Below are 24,771 nucleotides of genomic sequence, written 5' to 3' on the forward strand. Positions count from 1 at the left end.
AACCCCAATGACATACCTGCTTTCTCCCATCACCATGTTTACACCAACCATAGTTGTGGGAAAGCATTTCTTATATTTTTAATGGATTTTTGGTCTAGTGTTATGCTTTTCATCATTCTAAATGCAGAGATATAGGATCTTATCGTCCATATATCTTAACCTAATATGCCTAGTTCTCCATGCTGTATTGTATGTAATGCATTCCCAGCAATGAGGTGACTGGTATCTGTGCTTCCTCCCAGGGTTTGACATGTCAGATGACAGAAACGATGGAACGTTGTCTGACAACAAATGTAAGTCGAAAAATCTCAATAAGCTACAAATCTAAAGTTGTTGATTTTTATGTTGGTGCAGGGTCAACCAGGAGTCTAAATAGAAGAAATACAGTCTCACTCTGGAAGCCAGGCTCAGTAATACCTATTTGTACCATTTTAGTATGGGGACCCAAAAGACCCAAAAGAGGCCTGTGACCCATTTTAGTTCCCAAACCGTAGTTTGACAAATGCTGCAGTATTCTATAACATCCACTGTAGCGTTCCAGAGGTCTAGATACTGAGAGTGACCTGGGTTACACTGTTTTATAATCCAGAATCCACAGTACCTGTATAATTATGATAATCTTTAATGTCCCAACATTGTTTCAACATCATTTCTTTTTTTCTTACTTTAATGTAAAGTTTCCATGGTCATTTATGTACTGAGTGAATTTCATGACAATTTGGTCCATAAAACCTGTTGACACTCCTTTATCAAAATACATGGGTGTCGATGAGAAAATAAGCATTCTTCTCTTCATCCCTGACATACGAGGCTGGAGGCGTCTTCCTAGACCACAGTATTCTACTGCACACACCATTACCTCCATATCTAGCATGTCTTTAGAGCAACAATAAAAACATTGTAGCAAAAAAACATATTTCTCCTCCAGGCTTTATCAGGTTCTCTCTGGTCCAACAGGAATGCAGCAGATCTGAGGCTCAGGCTTCCTTAACATGTGTCTTGTATCCACATTGTGTCTAGATTTAGCTGGATTACACCTGACATTTAAATGCATGTCCGGCATACAGATTGAAATGTGATTTCTCTTGTGATCACCTCCTCCCGTAATATATTCATAGTATACAGCTTGTCCCGCTTGCAGTTATTATACAAACTGCCTGCCACCCGTTTCTGTAGTTGTGTGGATTGGAGACACATAGCATTTACACTTTCTTGCTAATGTACGCAAATGTGTCTGGGGGAGTGTATCTTCAGTGAGTCTTGGGTACATTTACATCTGGATTTATGTGTTTTTGCTCTATGTGAACACAATCCAGTCACTGAGGACACAGGTTTAAGCTGGTGGAAAACATTTTAATCTTGGTACGGATCAGTAAAATCCTTCTCCTCCTCTGAAGCTGCTGCAGAGGCTGAGGACCAGCTGGTCAGTCAGGAGAGTGTCAGAGAAGGTGCAGTCACCTGGAGAACCTACAAGTACTATTGCCAGGCAGCTGGAGGTCTGACACAACACATACACACACACACACACACACACACACACACACATGCCCATGCATGTGCCTATGCAGCAATATGCAAGTGAACACACACAATGCACACATTCATAGGCAGGTTGTTGAGGTTTTGGTGTGACTTTGTTCCTGCAGGCTATATCATCACCTTCCTCACCATCATGGTCATCATCCTTCTGGTTGGAACCACGGCCTTCAGCAACTGGTGGCTCAGCTACTGGCTGGAGCAGGGCAATGGGGTGAGGACCACAACACACACACATGACGTCCCTCAAGACAAGACCACAAGACAGCCCTCACGTGTTCTCAATCAATCTGTGCAGAGGGGATACCACAGGACTTCCCACAGTTGGAGCTATTTTAGATCATTCTAAACCAATTTAGAAGACCCAAGGCAACCTGCTTAGGCTTATAAATGATTTTAGTTTCAGTGGTGGTGAATCTTGAAGTGCATGACATCCGCACTGAACACCCTCCCCCCAAAAAAAACATCAACAAACTCACTCTCTACCTCTGTCTCTGTCTCTCTCTCTCTGTCTTGCACACACACTGAGACAGCTCCCCTTGAATGTCTCTCCACAGTTATTTCAAGCCTAACTGCCAACAAATAGGAAGATACTACGGAGCGCTAAGGCAAATACGTTGTAAGTTGTGGGAGCAAGATGCACGATTTTAGTTTTTTTCTTGGAGGTGGCTACATACTTGTGTCTTTATGCTGTGACCGTGAGATATGAACATTCTTGCTACTCCTACAGCAAAATAGTAATTTTGTACACAGTCTAACCACACCCATCTTTACCTTTTATTATCTAAATATTTGCAAACATCTATACACTTAAACCTGGTCTCCACTGAGATCCTCAGATTGCTCTGTTCTGCCCCAGACATCCAGTGTGGACCAGGGCAACATCTCGGAGAACCCACACCTGCACTTCTACCAAATGATTTATGGCCTGACGGTGGTTGCCATGGTGGCACTTGGCATCATCAAAGGCTACTCCTTCACTAAGGTCACCCTGCATGCCTCCTCCAAGCTCCACGACACCATGTTCAAGAAGGTAGGATGGCTGAACCCCAGCCATTTAGATTATTCAAATATGCTCATTAAGAGTTTGACTTATAGATGAAAGAAAGCCTCGTCAACCCATCATAACTAGATTAAATTCATGCCTGGTTTCCCAACCTTAGGGCTGGGCCCCCATGTTTCATCCCCCAAAATCAAAACAGTCCCTTGAAAAATCATTTATCAAGTTAAAATTACCATCTTAGTATGTGTTTGGTGTTTAGAAAACAGCACTGCTTAGTAGTTTTTAGACTGGGCAGAAGCCACAGTGACATAGCTGCCAATGACCGCCTGACAGAGCAGATTACTTTATGTCCCTTTCTCAGATCATAGCAAGTCCCATGAGTTTCTTTGACACTACACCGACAGGCCGTATCGTCAACCGCTTCTCCAAAGATCAGGATGAGGTGGATTCCGTGCTTCCCCCCAACATGGACGCTTTCTTCCAGTTCTGTCTGCTTTCCACCTACACCATCATCACCATCTCAGCCATCTTCCCCCCCTTGCTGGTAGCTGTGGCTGTTATGGGAGCTGTGTTCACTCTCATTCTCTTGTGAGTTAACACCAGCAAACTAAAACTAAGTTCTACAGGGACCATAAAAAGGAATTCATTCTGTGGTGAAGTTGTCCATAATGACCTATGATGATCCTGGATGACCTATGACTTATGATCAGCCAATGGTGGTAAATTATGATTGGTTGGTAAGTTAGTCAACACCAGGAGTCACTTTGGCAGACAACCAACCATAATTTGGAGGTCCTTTTCCATTTTAAAATCCTAGTTGGCAGGGAAGTGAGAGTAGGTAGTTAATTCTGACTTAACCACTGTGGCCTGTTAAAAAGCTAGTTTCTTACTAGGGTTATAATTTTAAGTTGAACAAATGTCTTTTTATGCTCTTCTATTGACAGTGTCCTATTAGCATGAAATTCCTTCCAAACATGTCTGCATAACATAGCTGCCGGTTGTGTGAACCACCAGCACCCTACACTATTTTACCACCCATCTCTGCCAATATGATTTTTGGAAAGAGGGGATGGTTGGTTACTTGCCATAGTGACAGGTACAGAATGTTAATCAACCAATATAGATAATATCTATAAGCATAATAGTTCTCCATCTTAGTGTGCAATGTGAATTTTTGTACAGCCAGATACTGTAATTCAATTTAAAATGATTTAAGAACACATAGCTGGGCTGGAGTTTAAAGATAGATTCTTACTGTCCATAAATAGAGTATTAAGCATGTTTAGAACCCTGAGTGTCCCTAAACAGAAAGTATTTTAGGTATCCTGGATATCATCTATGGTTTCCCTGCAGTGTGTTCCAGAGGAGCATCCGTCAGATGAAGAGGATGGAGAACATCAGTCGCTCTCCCTGCATCTCCCTCACCACCTGCACCCTACAGGGCCTCAGCACCATCCACGCCTACAACAAGAGAGACAGCTACGTAGAACTGTAAGATATCAGGATACCTTTATTTTTGTTAAAACAGTTAGTAATTGCAAATATTGACTGTTACACATGATGATTTGTTCAGCAGTTTATTGGTTGCCTTAGGTCCTTCCTTTGCTGTAAAACAAAAGGCATGACATGAAATGAACATGATTTCCTTTTGAGATAAACACAGGAGTGTCCCTTTACAAATCATGAGGATGCCACGATGGTATTCCCACTCTGAGAATAACTCTTCTGGAATGCAGTAGTTCAGAGATAAGAGAAGGCAGCACTTATCCAAAGAATAGACAAAAAGGAGAAATGAGGAAAAGACTTGACAAGAATCACCAGTACTGGGAACATTTGTAGTTCTGTATGTAGAATGTGCAAGCGTCCGTGATGTGTAAACTTAGGAATCAATATTTGTAAATCTCCCATCCATTTAACAGATAATTTCTTCATTCTTATGAATATAAATTCATTATGTAGGTGGTCTCTCTAACTCCTGATCTGAAGTCAAATTTAATATGCTCTTATTTGATAATACTGGAAAGATAAACGCATCTGTGAAGCAACGGCACAAGATCTACTTAAAGGAATAGTTGAACCCAGGACATCACATGCGCCTTAAGGCCCTGACACACCAAACCGACTTCAAAGAACCAGCGGCGACGAAGGCCGACTGTTGCGTCGCCTCACGTCGCCTGCGTCTGGTCCAAAAAGTTGCACTTGAACACACCGCAAAGACTACAGCCGACAGCCAACTAGCACGTACGTTCTGCGCCTGCGTGAGGGGAAATAACTCTCCATACCTTATGTCTGATAAGAAGTTGCAAATGGCACTGGCGTTGTCAGCCCTTGGTCTTTTGGTTGTGGAAGAAGAAAGGAAGAGGCGGAGGTGAAAAATAAGGAGAAACCGCACTAAATGGGTGAAATCATGAATAACGTTACTCCAGCGACAGGCTCAAGGGGCTTTCCCGAACCTGTGTCGAGAGCTGGAGATAAATGAAACCTCCGATTTTAAAAATTTCGCTCGGCTCTTTCCTGTTCAGTTCCACATGTTGAAGGAATTTATCGGTCCAATCATCCAGAGGCAAAACACGAACTACCAATCAGAGTGATCTCTCTCACCGAAGGCTCCGACGCCGATTCAACACGCTCAATCGGCCGAAAAGACGCCGACAGGGTCCGACTAGTGCCGACGGTGCGGGACACACCGCAAAAACTAGGGACACCGACGCTTACCGACGGCCCGACATTGGCCGACGGCCGACCGTCGGCCTGGTGTGTCAGGGCCTTTAGACCACTGAGCCACCAGGACTCATCATTATTTTAACATGTTGATGATATGACAAATAGGTTTGCTTCTGAGTTTCTAGTTAGTACTGAATCTTTTAATTTCATCCAACATGTGTCTGGTCCAACACACAACCGTGGTCATACACTCAGTTTGGTCATAACTCTTTGGTCTAGATTTGAATGTGCCCTGCACATGTAACTGCACGTGTTTATTGTGTGAATTATTGTCTTCCAAAATAAAATGGTCAGTGCGCATCATTATGCATGGAAAACATGGTGACTGGGCTTTCAATATCTCCAGAAACGTGAATTCAGCTTAAAAAGGGAGTTGATCTGGAGGCATATTTGGGGTGCTGTATATTCATGCCTTGCGACAAGAACATCAGTTTACCGTTGGAAGAAGCCGGTCTGGACGAAACTGTCAGTACGCCATGGTGGGGAATGCACAGGGATGAGAAGAGCTGATTTGATTGGCCATGATTGATGCCAGCCCCAATGACACCTTGTGATAATGTATTCGTCCTAATCCAACCCCTTTCACAACTGTGCCAGTGCCTCTGGTCATGCAATTACCAAAATCTGTTGGACATGCCCAAGTGAGGTTGCACTGTGGGCTTGCGCCATGCCATGAGCTTGCGGCACTGCTTGCGTCTGCACCTTGATTCACAAAAATAGGGCCCTTAGTGTTTGCAGCACTAAATGGGTGGGGTTTACCACAACAGGACCATTCTCATAGTGTCCCCATTTGACCTTGGTCTACTAGTTCCTGTTGCAAATACTATTTGGCTGTGGTCTGCATAGATCCTGCATAGATCCTGCAGCTGCAGCTGTCGACGAGTCTAGCTAGTCAGGGCGAGGTGGTGTATTAACAGACTGTCCTGTGTCATGTTGTAGGTTCAAATCCCTGAATGACATCAACTCCAATCACTACTTACTGTTTCACTGTGGGACGCGTTGGCTGTCCTTCTGGCTGGACTTCATGTCTGCAACCATGACCCTGTTGGTGGCACTGTTTGTAGTGCTCAGCTCTAATGATGTCATCAGTCCAGCCATGAAAGGCCTGGCCCTGTCCTACACCATACAGGTAAACCCCTTCACTGGAGTACAGACAAAATTTACATGTCTGGTTTATTTTTACGAGGACATATTGCAAACAACTGCAACATGTGTGTTTATATGTGTGTGTGTGTGTGTGTGTGTGCGTGCGTGCTGACCAGCTAACAGGCATGTTGCAGTACGTAGTGAGGCAGTCGACGGAGGTGGAGGCAAGGTTCAACTCGGTGGAGCGGCTGCAGGAATATATCACGGTCAGACTCCAGACTTCCTCTCTTGCTCAGACAGATAATGACTACTTACACACAGGTTGTCTGGGTACTAGCATCCACTAGCATCCATCCATTTTCTTGCCACTCATCCGGGTCAGGGTTGCGTTGGCAACAGGGCAAGCAGAGCAGCCCAGACGTCCTTTTCCCCCACAACGTCTTTCACCTCCTCCTGGAGGATGCCAAAGTTCTCCCAGGACAGCTGGGAGATGTATTCACTCCAACGTGTCTGGGGTCTTTTCCCAGTTGGCCGTGCCTGGTATACCTCCAAAGAGAGGCACCTGGGGCGCATCCTTACCAGGTGTCTGTGAACCACCTCATGTGGCTCCTCTCAATGTGGAGGAGCAGTGGCTCAACTCTGAGGTCCTCCTGGATTGCTGAGCTCCTCACCATGTCACAGAGAGTGAGCCTAGCCACCTGCAAAGAAACCTAATTTCAGCCGCTTGTGTTCACAATATTATTCCTTTGGGCACTGCGCAGAGCTCATGACTGCCGGTGAGAGTTGGAATGAATTGATAAATCGAGAGCTGCGCTTTGTGGCTCAGCTATCTCTTTACCATGACAGTCAGCCATTGCACCTAACTGGTCAATCTCATGATCCCTTTTACCCTCACTCGAATAAGAGCCCAAGATACCTGAACTCCTTTACTTAGTTGCTCAACCCTCACCTGAATGGGACAGGGCAACTTTTTCTGGGAGAGGACCTCAGACTTGAAAATGCTGAACAGTGTCACACTCAGCTTCAAACGTCTTCAATGCAAAGTCATGCAAGATCACAGTCAGATTAAGCCAATGGCATCATCTGCAAATAGCAGAGATGTCACCCTATATTTGACCTAACTGGACTCTTTTGTTGTTCTCATGGCGTCTCTGAATGACAATTTAGCAACTACAGCAACTGTAGCCTTTTTGGCCTAGCTGATTTTAATGGCCATGATTGACGCCAGCCCCTACCACACCTACTGATAATTAATTCCAACCTCTTTTACAATTGTGCCGCAGGTGCGCCAGTGCTTTACCTTTGGTCACACCCAAGTGTGCTAGCACCATAAACTTGATTCATGAAAATAGGGCCCAAGGTCTGACAAATACCGAATACCCTGTAGGGCAGAATACTTATTCCCTCTGCATGTTTTGAAATGTTATCTATGTATGTACTGTATGTATGTACAGTATGTATCTATCTATCTATCTATCTATCTATCTATCTATCTATCTATCCATTCATTCATTCATTCCAGATTATGTAGTTACTATTTGTTATATGCAGGACTGTGTGTCTGAGGCCCCCAGGCAAACAAAGGGGGGCCAGATCCCAGAGGACTGGCCCCAGGAAGGAGCCATCACCTTCCTGGACTATAAGATGAGGTACAGGGAGAATACACCTATTGTCCTCAACGGGCTCAAGCTGCACATCAGAGCTGGGGAGAAGCTTGGCATCGTGGGAAGGACAGGCTCCGGTAAGGACCTAGGTCCAAAAGTAGTTACCCTTAACTCTTGGTGTTTGTTTAATCCTTGTTTGTTGGCCCAATCCTACCCCATGGACATGGACAACTTTGATGCTTTCTGGAAAGATGCTTTCAGAAAGGATGGCTTGAACTCTGACAAATAAGCCACACATCTTGAATGTCTTTTTCGTTTCTCATGACAGAGACTTGGTTTGCAGTAGTTTTAGGGTTATTTATTTTCCCTTTTTGGAACTCTAAACAACCAGGACATGGTCACTTTATTTTTGGGTGAACTATTTCTTCAATGCTCAATCTGCTGATAAATTCTCATCTGTGTTCACTGAAATCAGCATGCAAACACAAATGATCTTGTTATCCACTTTAATGACCTTTGCTCATCTGCCTGGGATACTACTGCAACCTCGCAAATGGATTTAACAACACTGTAATTTGAGACAGCAATGTAGAAGAACTGAGGAACTTGGGAAAAAAATAAACTTAAAGTACTCTACTTTCTTATGAAAGAGCTATTAAAGCAATAGTTCACCCAAAAATTAAAATTCAGTTATGATCTACTCACCAGTCCCTCCAGGAAATTGAGGCGATTTTGCGATCACAATAATTAACGCAAATTCAAGAAATCTCTGCAATATTTGCGAGAGCTTGCAGTTTTGCAAAATTGCCGCAACTTTTCCGCATTAAATGGCCAAATCAACAGACCGCTTGTGATTTGGACCAATCGTCGCATTTCGTGTCGTGGTAACTTATGTCATCGCAGTGCACATTCAGGTGGAAGATGAACAAAACTCACCTGCCAACAAAAATTACTGCCATAGACCGTGCAAAACAAAACAAAATCTTTAGAGTTCAGGAAAGAGCAGAAAAAGAACAGAAAATATCCATAAAATTACTATAGCCAGTTGATTACGAAAAACGGTTGCGTGTGCGCAGTCGTCCTCTTCCTTGTTCATACTCCTCACAATAAACCATGCAGTGCGAGAGAGACGAGGCATGCATCCTACCTTGCCTATACTATAGGTTACAGTTGCAGCCTATTGTACCTCCTGCATTGCTGGATCAAAGGTGGTTGCTGCTATCGGTGGTTTTTGCAGGAAAAAAGATGACATTCTTTTTTCATCATGACCTGAAACATCAAATGCATCTTACTGTACAGGCTGTGGTGCTTGTAGGAAACAGTTTGTACAATGGAGCAGTGATTCTCAACCTTTTTCATATCAAGGACCCCTAATTTAGTATCCATTAGGGCCACAGCCCCCCATTTGATGACATTTTGTCTCTCTGCCCCAAATCTGAGAATATATCTATTGTTAGATATGATTTTGTCCAGAATTCCATGACTATCTATATTGTAGCAGATGTAGCTGCATAACAGTGAAAATAGTCATTCTTCTACATTCTCTAATTGTGTTAACTTCTTGTAAATGAAATAATGAAGTTTAACAATTCATGAATTTGCTGGGGACCCCCTGGAACCCCCTCAAGGACCCCTGGTGGTCCCCGGACCCCACGTTGAGAACCACTGCAATGGAGCACTGAGAGCAGTAAGGGAATGAGCTATTTCACTAACTTAGATCAAGGGCTGCTCAGTGCTCATCACTGCTGTTTTTAATAAAGTGGTAAAGTTAGTCCACTAAGCTAGTCATCAACCAGCAAGGTAATGTTAGCTAGAATGTTTTTAGCTACAAGTAAAACGTTTGTGGCAAGCGATCTGGTGATCTTAATACTGCCAAACAGCTTAGTAAATATTGATTTTCAAAAATGTTACCTCTCTCATTTGGCATCACCAACCTCTTCTCACGAAAGCTGCGTCTGTCTGTGTGCCATAGCAGGTTATTTGACTTGTGGCTTGCCTAGCTAGCATGTTTCCTCTCCTTAATTTTGGAAGGAACCAACTACACTGTGAAAGGGGGGAGGGCGGTTTACAGAGGTATGATCTAGGAACAGTTCCTGTCCTCATATGCTACGGAGCCCGGGAGTGGCCATTGGGAGAAAAATAATTGATGTCGTGGCCACGATTTACTGTAACGTGCACGATATGCAATTCGAGCTCTCGTTTTATTTTTTCGTGCGCACAAATTGCCAAAACGTGCCCTCGAAATGGTGATATCGTGCTCTCGATATATAATACATGCACTCTTCACAAGCTTATGAAGAGTCAGTGCACATATTGGTGATTATGTTTAAATGTGGCGCTGCCCTGGGTGTGTTGCAGCACCTGATTGTGTTTACACGGCCTGAAGGTTAAGTGGCTAAATATGTTGCAATATTTGGGGGATATGCCTATTCAGTGTAAACAGACAATGGATATTAACATACCAAATCCTTACTAGGCCTATCTGCAATACCTAAAAGGTACCTTTTAAGTTGCATTTTTTTCCTAAATTGCAGTTTAACGAAATCGAGGGAACGAATTGTATCTTGTGCGCATGAATGGACTAAAACGTGCGCACGTTACAGTAAATCGTGGACTCAATTTAACTTTTTTTCTCTCCCAATGGCCACTCCCGGGTTCCGTAATATGCGTTTGTCTCATTCAATTTGAAATGATTACAACTAAATCTTGTAAATTAGTAGAATGAAAAGTTTCATTATATATCCCCAAAAGTCCACTTTCTGGAAATGAAGGGGGCGAGTTTGAATGGGCATGATGCCTCTGCCATGGAGCACCACTGGGGAATATCAGCACAGCTCCTACACAGACAGTCTGGGAAAGGAAGGAAAAAATATTTGATAATTTTCAGGTGATGAAAGTTGGAAAGCCAGAAAAAAAACATGTTGTTCAGTCCTGATATGCACATGATGAAACATTTCATGTAGCTGTAGAGCAAGTCATTTGACATATTGTGATATTAAATGTAGTTTAGAATATGTCATATTGCCCACCAGCATATATCATTATTGAAACTACGCTCCTCATTGCTCATAATGTGGTTTATAGCCAGCAGATGTAGCAGTCAGACACTGTGTTCAACAATTCTTTGGTATCAGTGAAAATTAGGCTTGGGCCGATATTCGATATTGTGAATATGTGAATATCGCAATATTCCCGCGATATCGAATATTACGGGAATATTGTGTTGTTTAGATCAAGAACTTATAAACCTATAACCTACCTGTGGTTGGATAAAAAACAAAAATAATCATACTTTAAGTGAAAAATGTGTCCTTTTATTAGATTACACCTAATGGTGTATTAGGCCTATTAGGCAAGCCTAGTGAAAATAAACATATGAATGGTTGAATCTTAGATTCATTAGGATTTCCAATCAAGGCAGGGTGTTCTCTTGTTCTTCAAAGTCCTGCTCTGTCCTGTGTGTCTGTAGGGAAGTCGTCTCTGGGCGTGGCTCTGTTCAGGCTGGTGGAGCCGGCTGCTGGGACCGTCTTGATAGACGGAGTGGACATCACAGCCATCGGCTTGCAGGACTTGCGCAGTAAATTGTCCATCATTCCCCAGGACCCCATGTTATTCATTGGCACTATCAGGTAACCTCAGAGCCACGCCTCTCTCCACACTTTCACTCTCTCTCTCTCTGGATTTCACACTGCATTCATGTCACATGGGAAAGATTGTAGGTATGGCCTTCCTACATGAAAATACCATTAATGCCAGCTTTCAGGTGTTAAATACTACTAGAAAATACCATTCGCCTCACCTTTCAAGGGGGGAATTACTACTTGGGGACTCATGGTTTGGTGATGGACCCCGATTTCTCCGACTTTGCAGAATGTCTTCAAGGAAATATCTGCAGTCAAGTGTAGGGAATGTCAAATAGAACAAAGTGAACAATTTCCATCACATAAGTTATTTTGTAGGCTAATCATAGCCCTAAATGCCATGGCAGGACACAACTACTTGTTAGATTTTTCATTTCTTGTTAACATTGCAATGGCATGCTATAAAGTATTTATCACTCACAAAGTGCATCATGTGTTAAGTGTGAAAAAGCTAATCAGGGTAAGCAAAGTACAGAAAACTTCAGTCATGGTGTTTGACTGCTTCAGATGTGGAATTGTATAAAGTACTTACACTGTGGTCTTGTGGTTCCTGCTACAAGGCCATTCAGCTTGTGTCAATTGTTACATCAGCTATCAGGCATATGGAGACATGCAGGAGCCATGTGTTGTCATTTTATCATGTACGTAATTGACCACTATATAGATCACAGGCCTCGCTTTTCGTTGACACACAGACACACACAGTTCACACTGCTGCCTCAGGTGGGCTCAGTCCTTGGTAACCAACTGTATTCCGGTGTATGTGTTTGCCTACAGGTACAACCTGGACCCCTTTAACAACTACAGTGACGAGGACATTTGGGCGTCGCTGGAGAAGACCTACATGAAGGACTCAGTACGTATTTATAGACCAGTATAGTTTCAGTGTGTGGTTGCTAAGGTAATGACAGCCTTTGTCCTAGCTAACAAATAGCTGATAATAAGCTGACAGAAAGTCAGAAATATTAGGAAACAACCATCATAACGTTCCAACATTTTACACACAGCTATATTGATTACACACAGCCATACTCAACTTTTAACAACTAGCATATTGTGCATTTCTTTCACTTGGTCTAGTGGTTATTACAGATAAACTTTCCCTTGCCATCTGATTTTGCCCTGACACCCACCTAGTTTTTTCCTCATTTTTTTTGTTTTGTTTTCCATCCCTTTAATGTTAATTCTGACTGTTATATTTTTAAATCAGTTTTGCCATACCACATAGAAAACAACTCCGGACACTTCTAATTCAGTCGGTAAAGGTTATCCATCACTGTAAATGAGGAGCCTATAATTGTGTTTGCAAAGTTGCATCAGAATGCTAATATCTGTTATAAATCAGTTAAAAATCTGTTAAAAACACATTACTATGTAGCCTATACTAAAACACATTACCTACCTACGGTATTTAAAAATTCAAAATAATGTATTTGACATTTATTTAATACATGATCACTTGAGACTTGAGTCCGACTCAAGTCTCAAGTGATCATGTCCGAGTCAGAGTCCAAGTCCAGGAATCTCTGGCCTATAGATTCATAACTTCTGTAAACCAACTCTCAATCTTCATCAGTTACGTCCATTACAAATCAACAGCACAAAAAACTATTGCTGTCTGTTTAACTTCGCTCACTTTCTGTATAAACAAAATAAGTTACACTGAAAGTCTCACAGGAAGAGATATTCTGCCATTTAAAGTGCATTCTTAGAAATGCGAAAAAAAAAAAAAAAAAAAAAGTGCATTATTTTTGTTGAATTATGCATGTGCACCAGACAGAGCTATCTACTGGAGACACAGAGATGATTTTGGTACCAATCCAAGTAGTCCTTTAACTTTACCATTTAAAAAATGGTAAAGTGCTTGTTTATCTTTTTAAACGAGAATTCATTAATAATAGGTCTGAAAACATACTTTGACCGTTCTTCGTTGTCTTTGTTATTCTTTTAATTGTGTAATATACATAACATATATACAATAATACACATATCCTGAATCATGATAGTATCTGAACATATCATGATATATTTTTTGTCCATATCACCCACCGTTAAATAGGAGTAGTAGAAGTGGTGTAGTAGTAGTAGCGGTTGTCATAGTGATGGTGGAAAAGCAATAAGCCCCGCAAGGCCGTGGTTTACAGTGATTTTAGAACAGCTAAGGGGCGTTAAACCCCCTTAGCTGTTCTAAAATCACTGTAAACCACGGCCTTGCGGGGCTTATTGCTTTTATAAAACGGTTACTACATATACCTGGCAAGGTTTCATAAAATAAACACACAGCAACAAAAAAATGCAATAATTTATCGATAACAAATAATCATTCTTCCGCCAAGCAATGTAGTTCTTCAGCGACATTTAGCAGAATGGTTGCCAAGCAACACACAGACGCAGACACAGACAATTTGTTTGGCGCAGTAATACCGATGTGATGCGGTCACAGGTGTATGTTTATAGAGTATTTTAAAACGGCTTCGAACGCAGCTCAGCCAATCATAATCAAGGACCGGAACTATCCGTTTTATAAAGTAGTATTAGTAACAGTAGTGTTAGTTGTAAGAGTAGTGGAATTAGTATTATTAGTAGTAGTAATATTTGTGCCAGCAGTAGCAGTAGCACAAGTAATAATAATAACATCATTTTTATAGCACTTTTTTAAAATAGTTTACAGATTTTGAGAATGACAAGATAAAAAATATTTGCAGGCTAAAACAATACTAAAAATAATGGGATTCTATCACATAAAAAAATAAAGGTTTTCAGAAGTGATTTAAAGCGGATACTCATTCTGCTACCCTAAACTCAGACAGGTTGTTCCAAAGCCAAAACCTCTAAACCAAGGTTAGACTGCAAAACTGAATTCTTCCTGACGGGGGCAGTACAGGCTAAACAGTAAATGCTTGCTCTGCTGTCTGGCAGCTGTTCATACCAGCCAGCGGGGCAAAGACGGGGCATCACATACTATCCCATTCTGTTATTCAAACATTTTCCCCTTTGCCCAGAACAGTTCACTGTAAATACAGTTACAAAATAGGTGTCATGTCGTTTCTTCCTCCATTGTACAGAAGATACAGAGTACATTTACATTACAAACTAATACTATTTCCGATTTGTTGTACTAGTAGTAATAATAGTAGTAATAGTATTGATAGCATTAGTAATAACAGTAGTTATATATGGAGTCGTTGTAGTAGTAGTAGTAGTAGCAGTAGTAGCAGTAGTAGCACTAGTATTAATATAAGTAGTAGTAGTGCTAATAGTATTGTGTTTCTCCTCAGATCTCCAGGCTGGAAGGGAAGCTACAGGCAGAGGTGATGGAGAACGGAGAGAACTTCTCTGTGGGGGAGAGACAGTTGATGTGTATGGCTAGAGCACTGCTCCGCAACTCCAAGGTCTGTCGCCCCGTCTACATATCTGTCTGTCTCTGTCTCTGTGTCTCACTGTCTCTCTTATCCTTCTGTATGACAACCTCATTTCTCCACTGGGATCATTAAAGTTTCATCTGAACCAGTCCGATCCCGGCCTCGTCTCACCCCCCCCCCCCCCCCCCCATCCTAACTCTCCTCCTGTCTCGACACATCCGTCTTTCCGTCCTCACCGCCCCTCCTGTCATCCAAACAGATCGTCCTGCTGGACGAGGCGACGGCGTCCATCGACGCAGAGACGGACGCTCTGATCCAGCACACCATCAGAGAGGCCTTCCAGGACTGCACCATGCTCACCATCGCCCACCGCATCAACACCGTGCTGCAGGCGGACCGCATCCTGGTCATGGACAACGGAGAGGTAATACACAAGCACGCACATCGATAAAGACCTCGTGTGATCCCGATCCTAGTCTGATGGTGATGATGATGCATTGTGTCCGGCAGGCGGTTGAGTTCGACCATCCGGAGGTGCTGAAGCAAAGACCGCGCTCGCTGTTCGCCTCACTCCTGGCCGCTGCTCAGACCGTCGGCACCTGAACCACGACACTACAAAACACTATGACACCTTGAAACACCACAACAACACAAAACACTGCGATACCAAAGCACCACCACATAATAATCACTGTAATATAATTATATTAAGACACTTACATGAGCCATACAATATTCTCACAGTATTCTCATATTGTAATCTGGACTGGTGTGCATCTAAAGGTATCCATTGTTACTCTGTCTATTGGGCTAGACAGACTGATTGTACAATGTAAATCAACAGCAGAGATGGGCTTTACTAATGAAAAAAATGAGTCTAGAGGCGATTCCAACCAACAGAAGCCATACAGCACCAGTTTTTTTAATCTGTCAAACTAATATCTGTAAATAGCGGTATATTTGTCTGTCGTGCATAGTGTAAATCTTTGTATGCTGTCACATAGATCGTTTAAACATATATCCTACATGTGAAATGTTCTAGACCTTTTCACATAAATGAACAATGCATATTACTGTATTTATTGATTTTCTATGTCTTTGTACGCACCCCTTTCGGAACGTGCTAAATGTGAATTTCAAACCTGCTGAACGAAGGGCATGATGAATATGTGTATAATAAAATTTTGTAACTGTATTGAAAATGTATTGCATCAGTGCAATCTTAATAAAGAGCAATTGAATCTGGAAGATGATGAAAGCTAAAGACATCTGTCGTGGGTTTGAGTCTCCACTCCCCATGTTCTCCCCGTGTTCACGTGGGTTTCCTCCGGGTGCTCTGGTTATTTCCTTATTTATTTATTATTACAAATACTTATTACAAAGTTCAAAGAGACAGGAAAGATTGGGAGAGGGTGAGGGGGGGTGACATGCGACAAAGGTCTTGGCCTGCATTCGAACTGCGTTTACATGCTATGTGCTTTAGACCACTGAGCCACCTGGATGCCAGGATGTTCTCATTAATGTATGTCAGATTTTATTTAATAAGTTGCTGGCATTACTGGAGGAATCGCATAATATTAAGCTGAGTCTTCGGACGCTGGAGAGAACGCTGTGTAGGAATCAGCTGTGGCGGAGACAAAACAAAACGGATGAAGCTGATGTGGCGTCCTTCATACACCGACAGCTTCAAACTTCAGGCCGACAGCACGGTTACCGGCGGATGCACCAAAAATGTTGGATGGCCAGTATAGTAACGGATAGAGAAACTGTCCGTCAGCTGCTGGCCTAATGGACGGGTTGGCCTAGCCGCCCAGTAGCACTCTCATCACATCCCATTTGTCATCACATCTACCAGTTGATGAGAGAAATGAACCAGGATTCAGTTCATTCATCCTGTTTCTACTTTCACTTTCTACCAACTGACTAACTACTACTACTACTGCTGTTACTGCTACTATTACCACCATTACCTCACTCTCTACCAACTTAACAAGCTTTTGTTGCTGTTAGCTAATACTGCTACTAGTCAAGTCAAGTCGAGTCAGATTTATTTAAAGTGCATTATCACCCTTCACATAAACATAGATACTAAGATAAAAGTGCACATAAAGAAAAGTTAAAACACACATTAAAACAACACACAATAACACAATAAAACAGCTATACACTATAGCTATGTACACAGCTATATGCATGGCAAAAGCCATGCATATACACATGCATGTGCTCCCTACTTGCACATGCTTGTGAGCAAGGAGCAGAATGCAGGGCATGCATGTTGTGCGGGCAAGCCAAATGAATCAGTGTTGGTCGAAATAGCAAGAAAAAAGATGGGTCTTTAATCTTGACTTGAAAATACTGATAGAGTCAGACTCTCTAATGGACGCAGGAAGGGTGTTCCAAAGGTAATGTTCTCGGTACAGTCTTCTCATGCTGCTCCATGTTTTCCATCCAACATTACAGACGGTCACAGCAGAGAAGCTCACTGTAAAGTTGTGTTCATCTTTGATGGCCTGGATGAAAGCAGACTTTTATTGGATTTCCACAACGATGAGGTTGTGTCTGATGTCACACAGATGTCATCAGTAGATGTGCTGTTGACAAACCTCATCAAGGGGAATCTGCTTCCCATGGCTCTCCTCTGGATTACTTCCCGACCTGCAGCAGCCAATCAGATCCCTCCTACATGTGTTGACAGGGTAACAGAAGTACGAGGGTTCACTGACCCCCAGAAGGAGGAGTACTTCAGGAGGAGATCCAGTGATAAGGAGCAGGCCAGCAGAATCATCTCACACATCAAGGCATCCAGGAGCCTCCACATCATGTGCCACATCCCGGTCTTCTGTTGGATCACTGCTACAGTTCTGGAGCACATGTTGACTACAGACCAGAGAGGAGAGCTGCCCAAGACCCTGACTGAGATGTACTCACACTTCCTGCTGGTTCAGACAAAGAGGAAGAAGCAGAAGTATGATGTGAGACATGAGATGAGTCAACAGCAGCTGATGGAGACTGACAGGGAAGTTCTTCTGAAGCTGGGGAGGCTGGCGTTTGAACATCTGGAGACAGGCAACCTCATGTTCTACCAAGAAGACCTGGAGGAGTGTGGTCTTGATGTCAGAGAGGCCTTGGTGTTCTCAGGAGTGTGCACAGAGATCTTCAAACGAGAGTGTGTGCTCTTCCAGAGGACGGTCTACTGCTTTGTTCATCTGAGCATTCAGGAGTTTCTCGCTGCAGTCTACATGTTCCACTGTTACACAAACAGGGATAAGAAGGTACTGGGCACATTTCTGGGAAAAGACTGGGATAAATGTGATCAATCCCTGGATGTCTTCCTGAAGAAAGCTATGCTCAAAGCCCTGAAGAGTAAAAATGGCCACCTGGACCTCTTTGTCCATTTCCTTCATGGTCTCTCACTGGAGTCCAGCCAGAGTCTCTTAGGAGGCCTGCTGGGTCAGACAGAGAGCAGTCCAGACAGGATCCAGAGAGCCATCAGCAACCTGAAGAAGATGAACACCTCCAATACTTCTCCTGACAGAAGCATCAACATCTTCCACTGTTTGATGGAGATGAGCGACCACTCAGTACATCAGGAGATCCAAGAGTTCCTGAAGTCAGAGAACAATTCAAAGAAGAAACTCTCTATGGTCCACTGCTCAGCTCTGGCCTACATGCTGCAGATGTCAGAGGAGGTTCTGGATGTGCACATGAACGAGCCAACAAAGTGGGAAATACATCCCGGAAAGTCTGAATTTAATGCTGTAGGCTAAAAACCTTAAAAACATTTTGTGTCTGTCATTATTTAGATACTTCTGCTGGTAATGTGGCTTAGGTCACAATATTTATTGGCCCAATGAATGCAAGTAAGCCTGGCACAATCGTTTTAGGCTGTAATGCAAAAACAATGTAATGAGTAGGGTAACTAATTACTTTTCTCTGGAATAATAAGTGATTCATTACTTTTAAGAAAAGTAACAAGTAATGTGTAATTCACCTGTTTATTCTAAAGATTACAACTCAGAAATTTGTTGTTGCTGTTTATAGCTATCTTGTTAGTTAGTGAACAGTTATTCTGTTTAGCTGTGTAACCTACTCAAAATAGCCTATAATCAGGGTGAACTTATTTCCAGTCTTTTTCCCATCTGCAATAGCTATTTTAGTCCAGCAGAGGGCAGTGGTGGCGCTGCAGAGAGGAAAACAACAACAGCGCTTCCCGGTTAGAGAGAGCGTAGAGAGCAGACCGGTAGCAAGCTAAAGCAGAAAGGAAATGAGCCACGCAGAGTAGAAAGTATAAACGCAAGATAAAAAGTTAGTTTAAAGGTTCTTCCGGACGAAATCCGTCCCAAAATGTGGTACGAAGAGTAACTGGTCGAAGTTCTGCCGAGGATTTAAAGACGAGATGAAATGAAAAATGCCTTTTTAACCCTTTTAGATCACATCCCCGGTCGTACTGTGCACCTATTTAACAATATATGCCAAAAAAAATACCAAAAATCAATTTCATTGTATTCTTATATCAAAATTCAATCATGTTTTCTTCCTGTAAAACAAAATATGCCGTGTGCTTACGTAAGCATGCCCGTAACTAATTTCAACCAATAATATCATGACATCCACCCATCAATCAATCTTCAACTTTTAGCGCACAGAGCTAAGAGGCTAAGATTCATTAGTTAGCTAGCTAGCAACAGCACGGTGCTTCGGTGTGTCTTCGGGTGTTATGACACGCCCACTTTTCAACGTTCAAATCAAATTCCTCCCAACGTTACGTCCCGCCTGTCTTTCCTGTTTCACTCGGAAATACGTCACGATACGGAAGTTAGATACTCTCGAAATGCCGTTTCATCTCGACTTTAATGATTGTGTATTCCATTCTCCGGTGAGTGTTTGTGAAGTATTTGCCAGTCTGTGCTAGCTAACATGAGTTACAGAGTGAAAAGTTCTCTTGGTAAGAATTAATGTCATTTAGCTTTGCTGTCTTCTGAGTTGTGTGTTTTACAATGTGGCAATTTCTTGATAAGACATTTACTAAAAACCAATCGGAGTAGAACTTGAGTTGAATACACTAAAGCACAATTAGAAGGAATTAAGGAAAATGCTCGTCATGTTGCTGTGTGTTATGCTAGTACCAGAGTTTTACATGTGCAGCAGCTAAGAGGATTGAATGTATAGTAATCTTGAAGGTACTGTAAATTCATTAATTTGGATTTTTGAGTTGATTAGTTCCAGATCTGGTAATATTTTCATTTAAAAGAGAATAATCAAATGTTGCCCTGCTTGCAGGTTGGTTTTTTATGCACCTGGAGCCGAGTGCACCAGCTGGGCGGAAAAAAGTAGATCTTAACTCTTAAGCCGGTCTTAGCTACATCAGACTTTGTGATTTGAATTTACACCGAGTGCACAGGATTGCCAGATCAGATTGACAGTTTCCAGGCCAATCACAACTTAAAACCAGCCCAATTCAATAAAAACCAGCCCAAATCATAACCTTGCCAGAAACCCGTGTAAAACCGTAAAACCATTACATATGCAATAGAAAACACATCATAAGCATACAAAGCTTCATATCTGCATCAAATAACCAAAGATAAAATGTTAGATAAATAGGCTATCGCAACCCACAGAGAGTGCAGTCAGACAACCAAATACACAAATTGCGAAATGCACCTCTGGCGTCGTAGAGCAACCACAAGAAAGGGATCTCTCTCTCGCTCGCACGTACGCACACACACACAGCCACGAAAAACTCGTTTTTAAATTGATCAGTAAATGAATCAGTCACAGTGCAAATAGGCGACATAAAAAAAGTATGGCAATAAAGAAGTAGTGCAATACTGTCTGAATCATAAGAAGAAGAAGACTGAACAACATGTGACTGGTAAATGCAAATATATCCATCTCTTTTCCTTTTTTAGTGGCACAAATGGGGATCCCATCTAGCAGTTTTGTGTTAAACCATATTATTATAAAAACAAAAATAGCTTTGTGCAAATTTCTCCCCATTACATCTCGGACTTTGTTCCAGCTTGCTTTTCACAAGACAAACCTGATTTCTATCTATAAAGGCGTCCCCCAGACTCCAGTATTATAGTAAGGATCTGCCTCCACCTAGTGGCAAAGATCTGTCAGTCATTGAATTAGATGGCTTAGGTAAGACAGGCTGACTGAGCTCAAGTCGATGTTGAAGCACCATTTTGCCAAATTATGCAGAACTGTGTCCCTACTCAACAGGGCCTAAACAACATCAATAAAAAAAAAATCAAGTATTGGATGACTCACACCTACACAAACGCACATTACACACACACACACACACACACACACACACACACACACACACACACACACACACAAAGCCATGAAGAACTACCTTTTAAATTGATCAGTAAATGAATCAGTCACAGTGCAAATAGGCGACATAAAAATTCTCTTACCTTTACGCAGAATCAACGTCTCCTCTTAAAATTGAAGAACGTGAAGAACTATGTACAGTCACTGCAAGCCAGGAGGTTTGAAAGTAGCGTACGTCCATCCATTCCTGCTCAGGCCAGAGTGCACATCCATGAGGCTGGAAAGGAGCGGTAGTCCCATGCGGTTTCTTGTGTCATCCTTTAGCAGCGTCACCTGGGAAAATGCTCTCTCAACATGGGCGTTGGATATGGGCAGAGTGAGCAATCTGATGGCACCCAGTGCTAATTCCTGAAAACACTGGTTTCCTCCAGCATCTTTGAATGCTTCAACTTCCAGCCAAAATGCGTCAATGGCCTGATCACTTGAGAAGCCTGCTGATGCTACGTTTCTCCACTGGCACTCTTAAGGTGTCGATCGGACATGAGGAAAAACTCAGTGGGCAAGTCTTTAACTCCTGGCCTATTTATGGTGGACATCACAGAGCTCGGGCAAAGCAGCTCCAGTTTGCGCAGCATTTCCATTGATGCAGGTAAGCGCATTTGATACTGCACCAGCACTTCTTTTAGAAAAGCAAAACACCGCGCTGAGATTCTCTCCTTCAATTCAGGTGCTAATGTACTTGCTTCCAGCAACTGTTGGAATGTGGTACCCAGGTCCGCATCCTGGTGTGAGAGGTAGAGGCTGGACGATTTAAGATCAAGCTCCAGTGTTTCCCACACACAGACTTTACTTGGGCGGGCCGCCCAGGTATATTAACGGCCGCCAAAGTATATTTGGCGACCCATTTTTTGGACCCATTTATTTTTTTATCCGTCCGAGAGAACGACGCCATCCGCGATCGATTAACTAGTGGACAATCTCCCCTCGCTCTAAGTTACCCCTCCAGGGTTTCCCACACACAGAAAACTTTATATGAAACTATATAATCGTAAAACTGCGTGTAGCGCATTGATTCGCTCAGCCCCTAACTGCTCCACGCGACGTCTCTCTCTCGCTCTCTCTTTCTCTCTCTCTCTCTCTCTCTCTCTCTCGCTCTCTCTCTCTCTCACCGGACCCGTCTGTTCGCCTCCCACTGCACACGTGTGAGGGATATTATATTTTTTTTCCATGCCAAGAAGACGGCCGACTGAATTCCTGAAAAGAAGAACTAACAGTTAACGTTACTCGGAATACAGCTGAGTTTCCGAGATTAGCACGCTGTATAGCCTAGCTGCTAGTCAGTATCCACTGAATGGACTGATAACGTTAATATTAACTTTTTAACTCTGACTCTGAATGTTTGCTCCCTCAATCCAGATTAATATTGAAAAATATTTTCAAAGAAGGAAAAGGACTGGTCCTGAGGAGGAGCAGGACAGTCTGGAGCAGAGGAGCTGAGCAGTAAAACAGAGTAACGTTAGATAATAATATCAAAGTCTGTAATGTAACGATGTAAAGATCCAGGAGAGACTGACAGCAGAGAGATGCAGCAGGGCAGAGGGGCAGAACAGCAGATTTCTCTGTAAAAGGAGTCTCATTTCTATTCTTCACCTTGTAGACAAAAGCAACAACAAACAGAACAGTGTAGCACTGTTTATATTTTTAGGTTATGTTATCTTTGACACAAAGTACTTTAGATATCTACAGGTTAGTTATTTGTTTGACAAATGGAACTATTTAAAATGGAGTACATTAGATAATTTTTCAGCCATCCAGGTAGTGGGATCCTTTATTGATATTAGCCTATATATTGACAATATAAGAGAATACAAGAATAAAAAGGCACTCACACCCCTCCTCAGTCACTAATCTGGGTGTTAGGTTTCGACCCTCAACTGACTTGTTTGTTTTTATTTTTGGGGCTTTTTTTTTGTCTTTATTAGAGTTGAAAGACTGGGGTAGAGATGACGTGACAAAGGTCTTGGGCCGGATTCACACCCAGACGTCCCAGTTACATGGTACACGCTTAGACCGCTGAGTCACCGGGACGCCCCCCCCTCAGCTGACTTCTGATGACCGCATAAAACATCCGTGCAAAACCATCTCAGAAACATCTCCAAACTACACCCCACTCTAACCCCAGTCTGATGCGGAGAAGCTTGTCCATGCCTTTATCTCCTCGAGCCTGGACTACTGCAGCACTCTTCACCCTGGCAGGAGCATCCAGAAGCTCCAGTGTCAGAGCACAAGCATGATCACAGAGCACCAGTTCTGTTTTCACTGCACTGTCTCCCTGTCTCTTTCAGCTTTGACTGCAAAGTGAGGCAGCATTCACTTACTATGCCGCATACAACTGGAATAGACTTCCAAATGATCTTAGACATGCTCCAACTGTAACCACTTTTAAAACTAGGCTTAAAACTTTTATGTTCTCCATCGCCTATAATTAAACTCTTAGCACTTTAACTCCATGTAAATATATGCGCGCGGTTTATGTACATATTTACTTGTATCGACAGAACTTAGATTTTTATACTGTAACACTCTTACTGATTTTATAATGTTGCCCTTACTCTAACTTTCAGTGTTCAGAAATTCAGTAATTTTCTTACTTTTATTTATTTACTTTTATCTTATCCATCTCTGTTTTTATCTCTCTCTCTTTTAATCATGTAAAGCACTTTGAGTTGCCCCCTGTGTACGAATTGTGCTATATAAATAAACTTAACTTGAACTTGAAAGTCTGCCTACTTACCTGCCAATACATTAATGGACATGCACCTCCCGACCTCAAAGAACTGATCAGCCCACAAACCTCCATCCACATTCTCAGATCTGGCAACAGCTGGCTCCTCCAAGTACCAGCACCAAGCTCTTTTAAGACAGGCCTAAAACCTTTTTATTCAGGAATTTTGTTTAGTGAATTATTTTTTTTTTTTTTAACTCTGTCTTTAAAATTCATTGTGAATGAAAAGTGCGGTACAAATAAAATGCATTATTATTACTTATTATTACACACTAAGATTATTGAAACAGCTTTCCCACAAGACCCTGAATGATGTCTTTTAGGAAACTGCACTGACATTAGAGCAAATATAAGGACAAATCCCAAAATGAAAATGAGATTCCTAGACACGGCCCTTTATAGTGATGAAATGTATTGCAATTACATGGGAGTCCGATTCCCATCTCTTAATAGGAATTTTCAAAGGAGGAATCAATGCAAAAAAATCACATTTGCACTGAGAATAATCAAAAGCTACAAAAGCTATGATACAGCAAATATTCTAAATTATAATATAATATGCTGAACAAAGTAGTAGGCTTGCAAATGTTTTTTGTTTTTTTTCAAATGGTGCATATCTCATTTTGGAATGAAACTCTAAATCTTAGCACTAATTATCCAAAGCAACAGCCTTGTCTGCAAGCGATAGTCTCTAACCAGCCAATCAGCTTCCGGTTCTCAACTCAGACTTAACTGAGCA

At 42.2% G+C, this 24,771-nt stretch overlaps 1 protein-coding gene and 1 pseudogene across 1 annotated transcript; both read left to right on the forward strand.

Annotated features, from left to right (window-relative positions):
• The first annotated feature begins 1,406 nt into the window (after window positions 1-1,406).
• On the forward strand, window positions 1,407-15,965 carry LOC139923189 (ATP-binding cassette sub-family C member 12). The gene is made up of 13 exons (XM_078289240.1): window positions 1,407-1,496; window positions 1,647-1,750; window positions 2,396-2,569; window positions 2,901-3,127; window positions 3,893-4,029; window positions 6,232-6,392; window positions 6,526-6,615; window positions 7,901-8,090; window positions 11,423-11,582; window positions 12,372-12,450; window positions 14,873-14,986; window positions 15,216-15,380; window positions 15,467-15,965. The coding sequence occupies exons 2-13, from the start codon at window positions 1,673-1,675 to the stop codon at window positions 15,557-15,559; spliced, it is 1,668 nt and encodes a 555-aa protein (XP_078145366.1). The 5' UTR covers window positions 1,407-1,496; window positions 1,647-1,672; the 3' UTR covers window positions 15,560-15,965.
• A 640-nt stretch (window positions 15,966-16,605) lies between these two features.
• Window positions 16,606-18,726, forward strand: LOC139923197 (protein NLRC3-like; annotated as a pseudogene).
• Window positions 18,727-24,771: the final 6,045 nt, after the last annotated feature.

The sequence above is a fragment of the Centroberyx gerrardi genome, chromosome 1, assembly GCF_048128805.1.
Source record: "Centroberyx gerrardi isolate f3 chromosome 1, fCenGer3.hap1.cur.20231027, whole genome shotgun sequence".
In the NCBI taxonomy this organism is placed as follows: Eukaryota; Metazoa; Chordata; class Actinopteri; order Beryciformes; family Berycidae; genus Centroberyx; species Centroberyx gerrardi.

Excerpts from the sequence above, each read along its gene's own strand:
- LOC139923189 (XM_078289240.1), top strand. The coding sequence starts at position 1,673 with ATGGTCATCATCCTTCTGGTTGGAACCACGGCCTTCAGCAACTGGTGG. Across the intron at positions 1,751-2,395 it reads GGCTGGAGCAGGGCAATGGG|ACATCCAGTGTGGACCAGGG; the intron begins GTGAGGACCACA and ends GTTCTGCCCCAG. Across the intron at positions 6,393-6,525 it reads CCCTGTCCTACACCATACAG|CTAACAGGCATGTTGCAGTA; the intron begins GTAAACCCCTTC and ends CGTGCTGACCAG.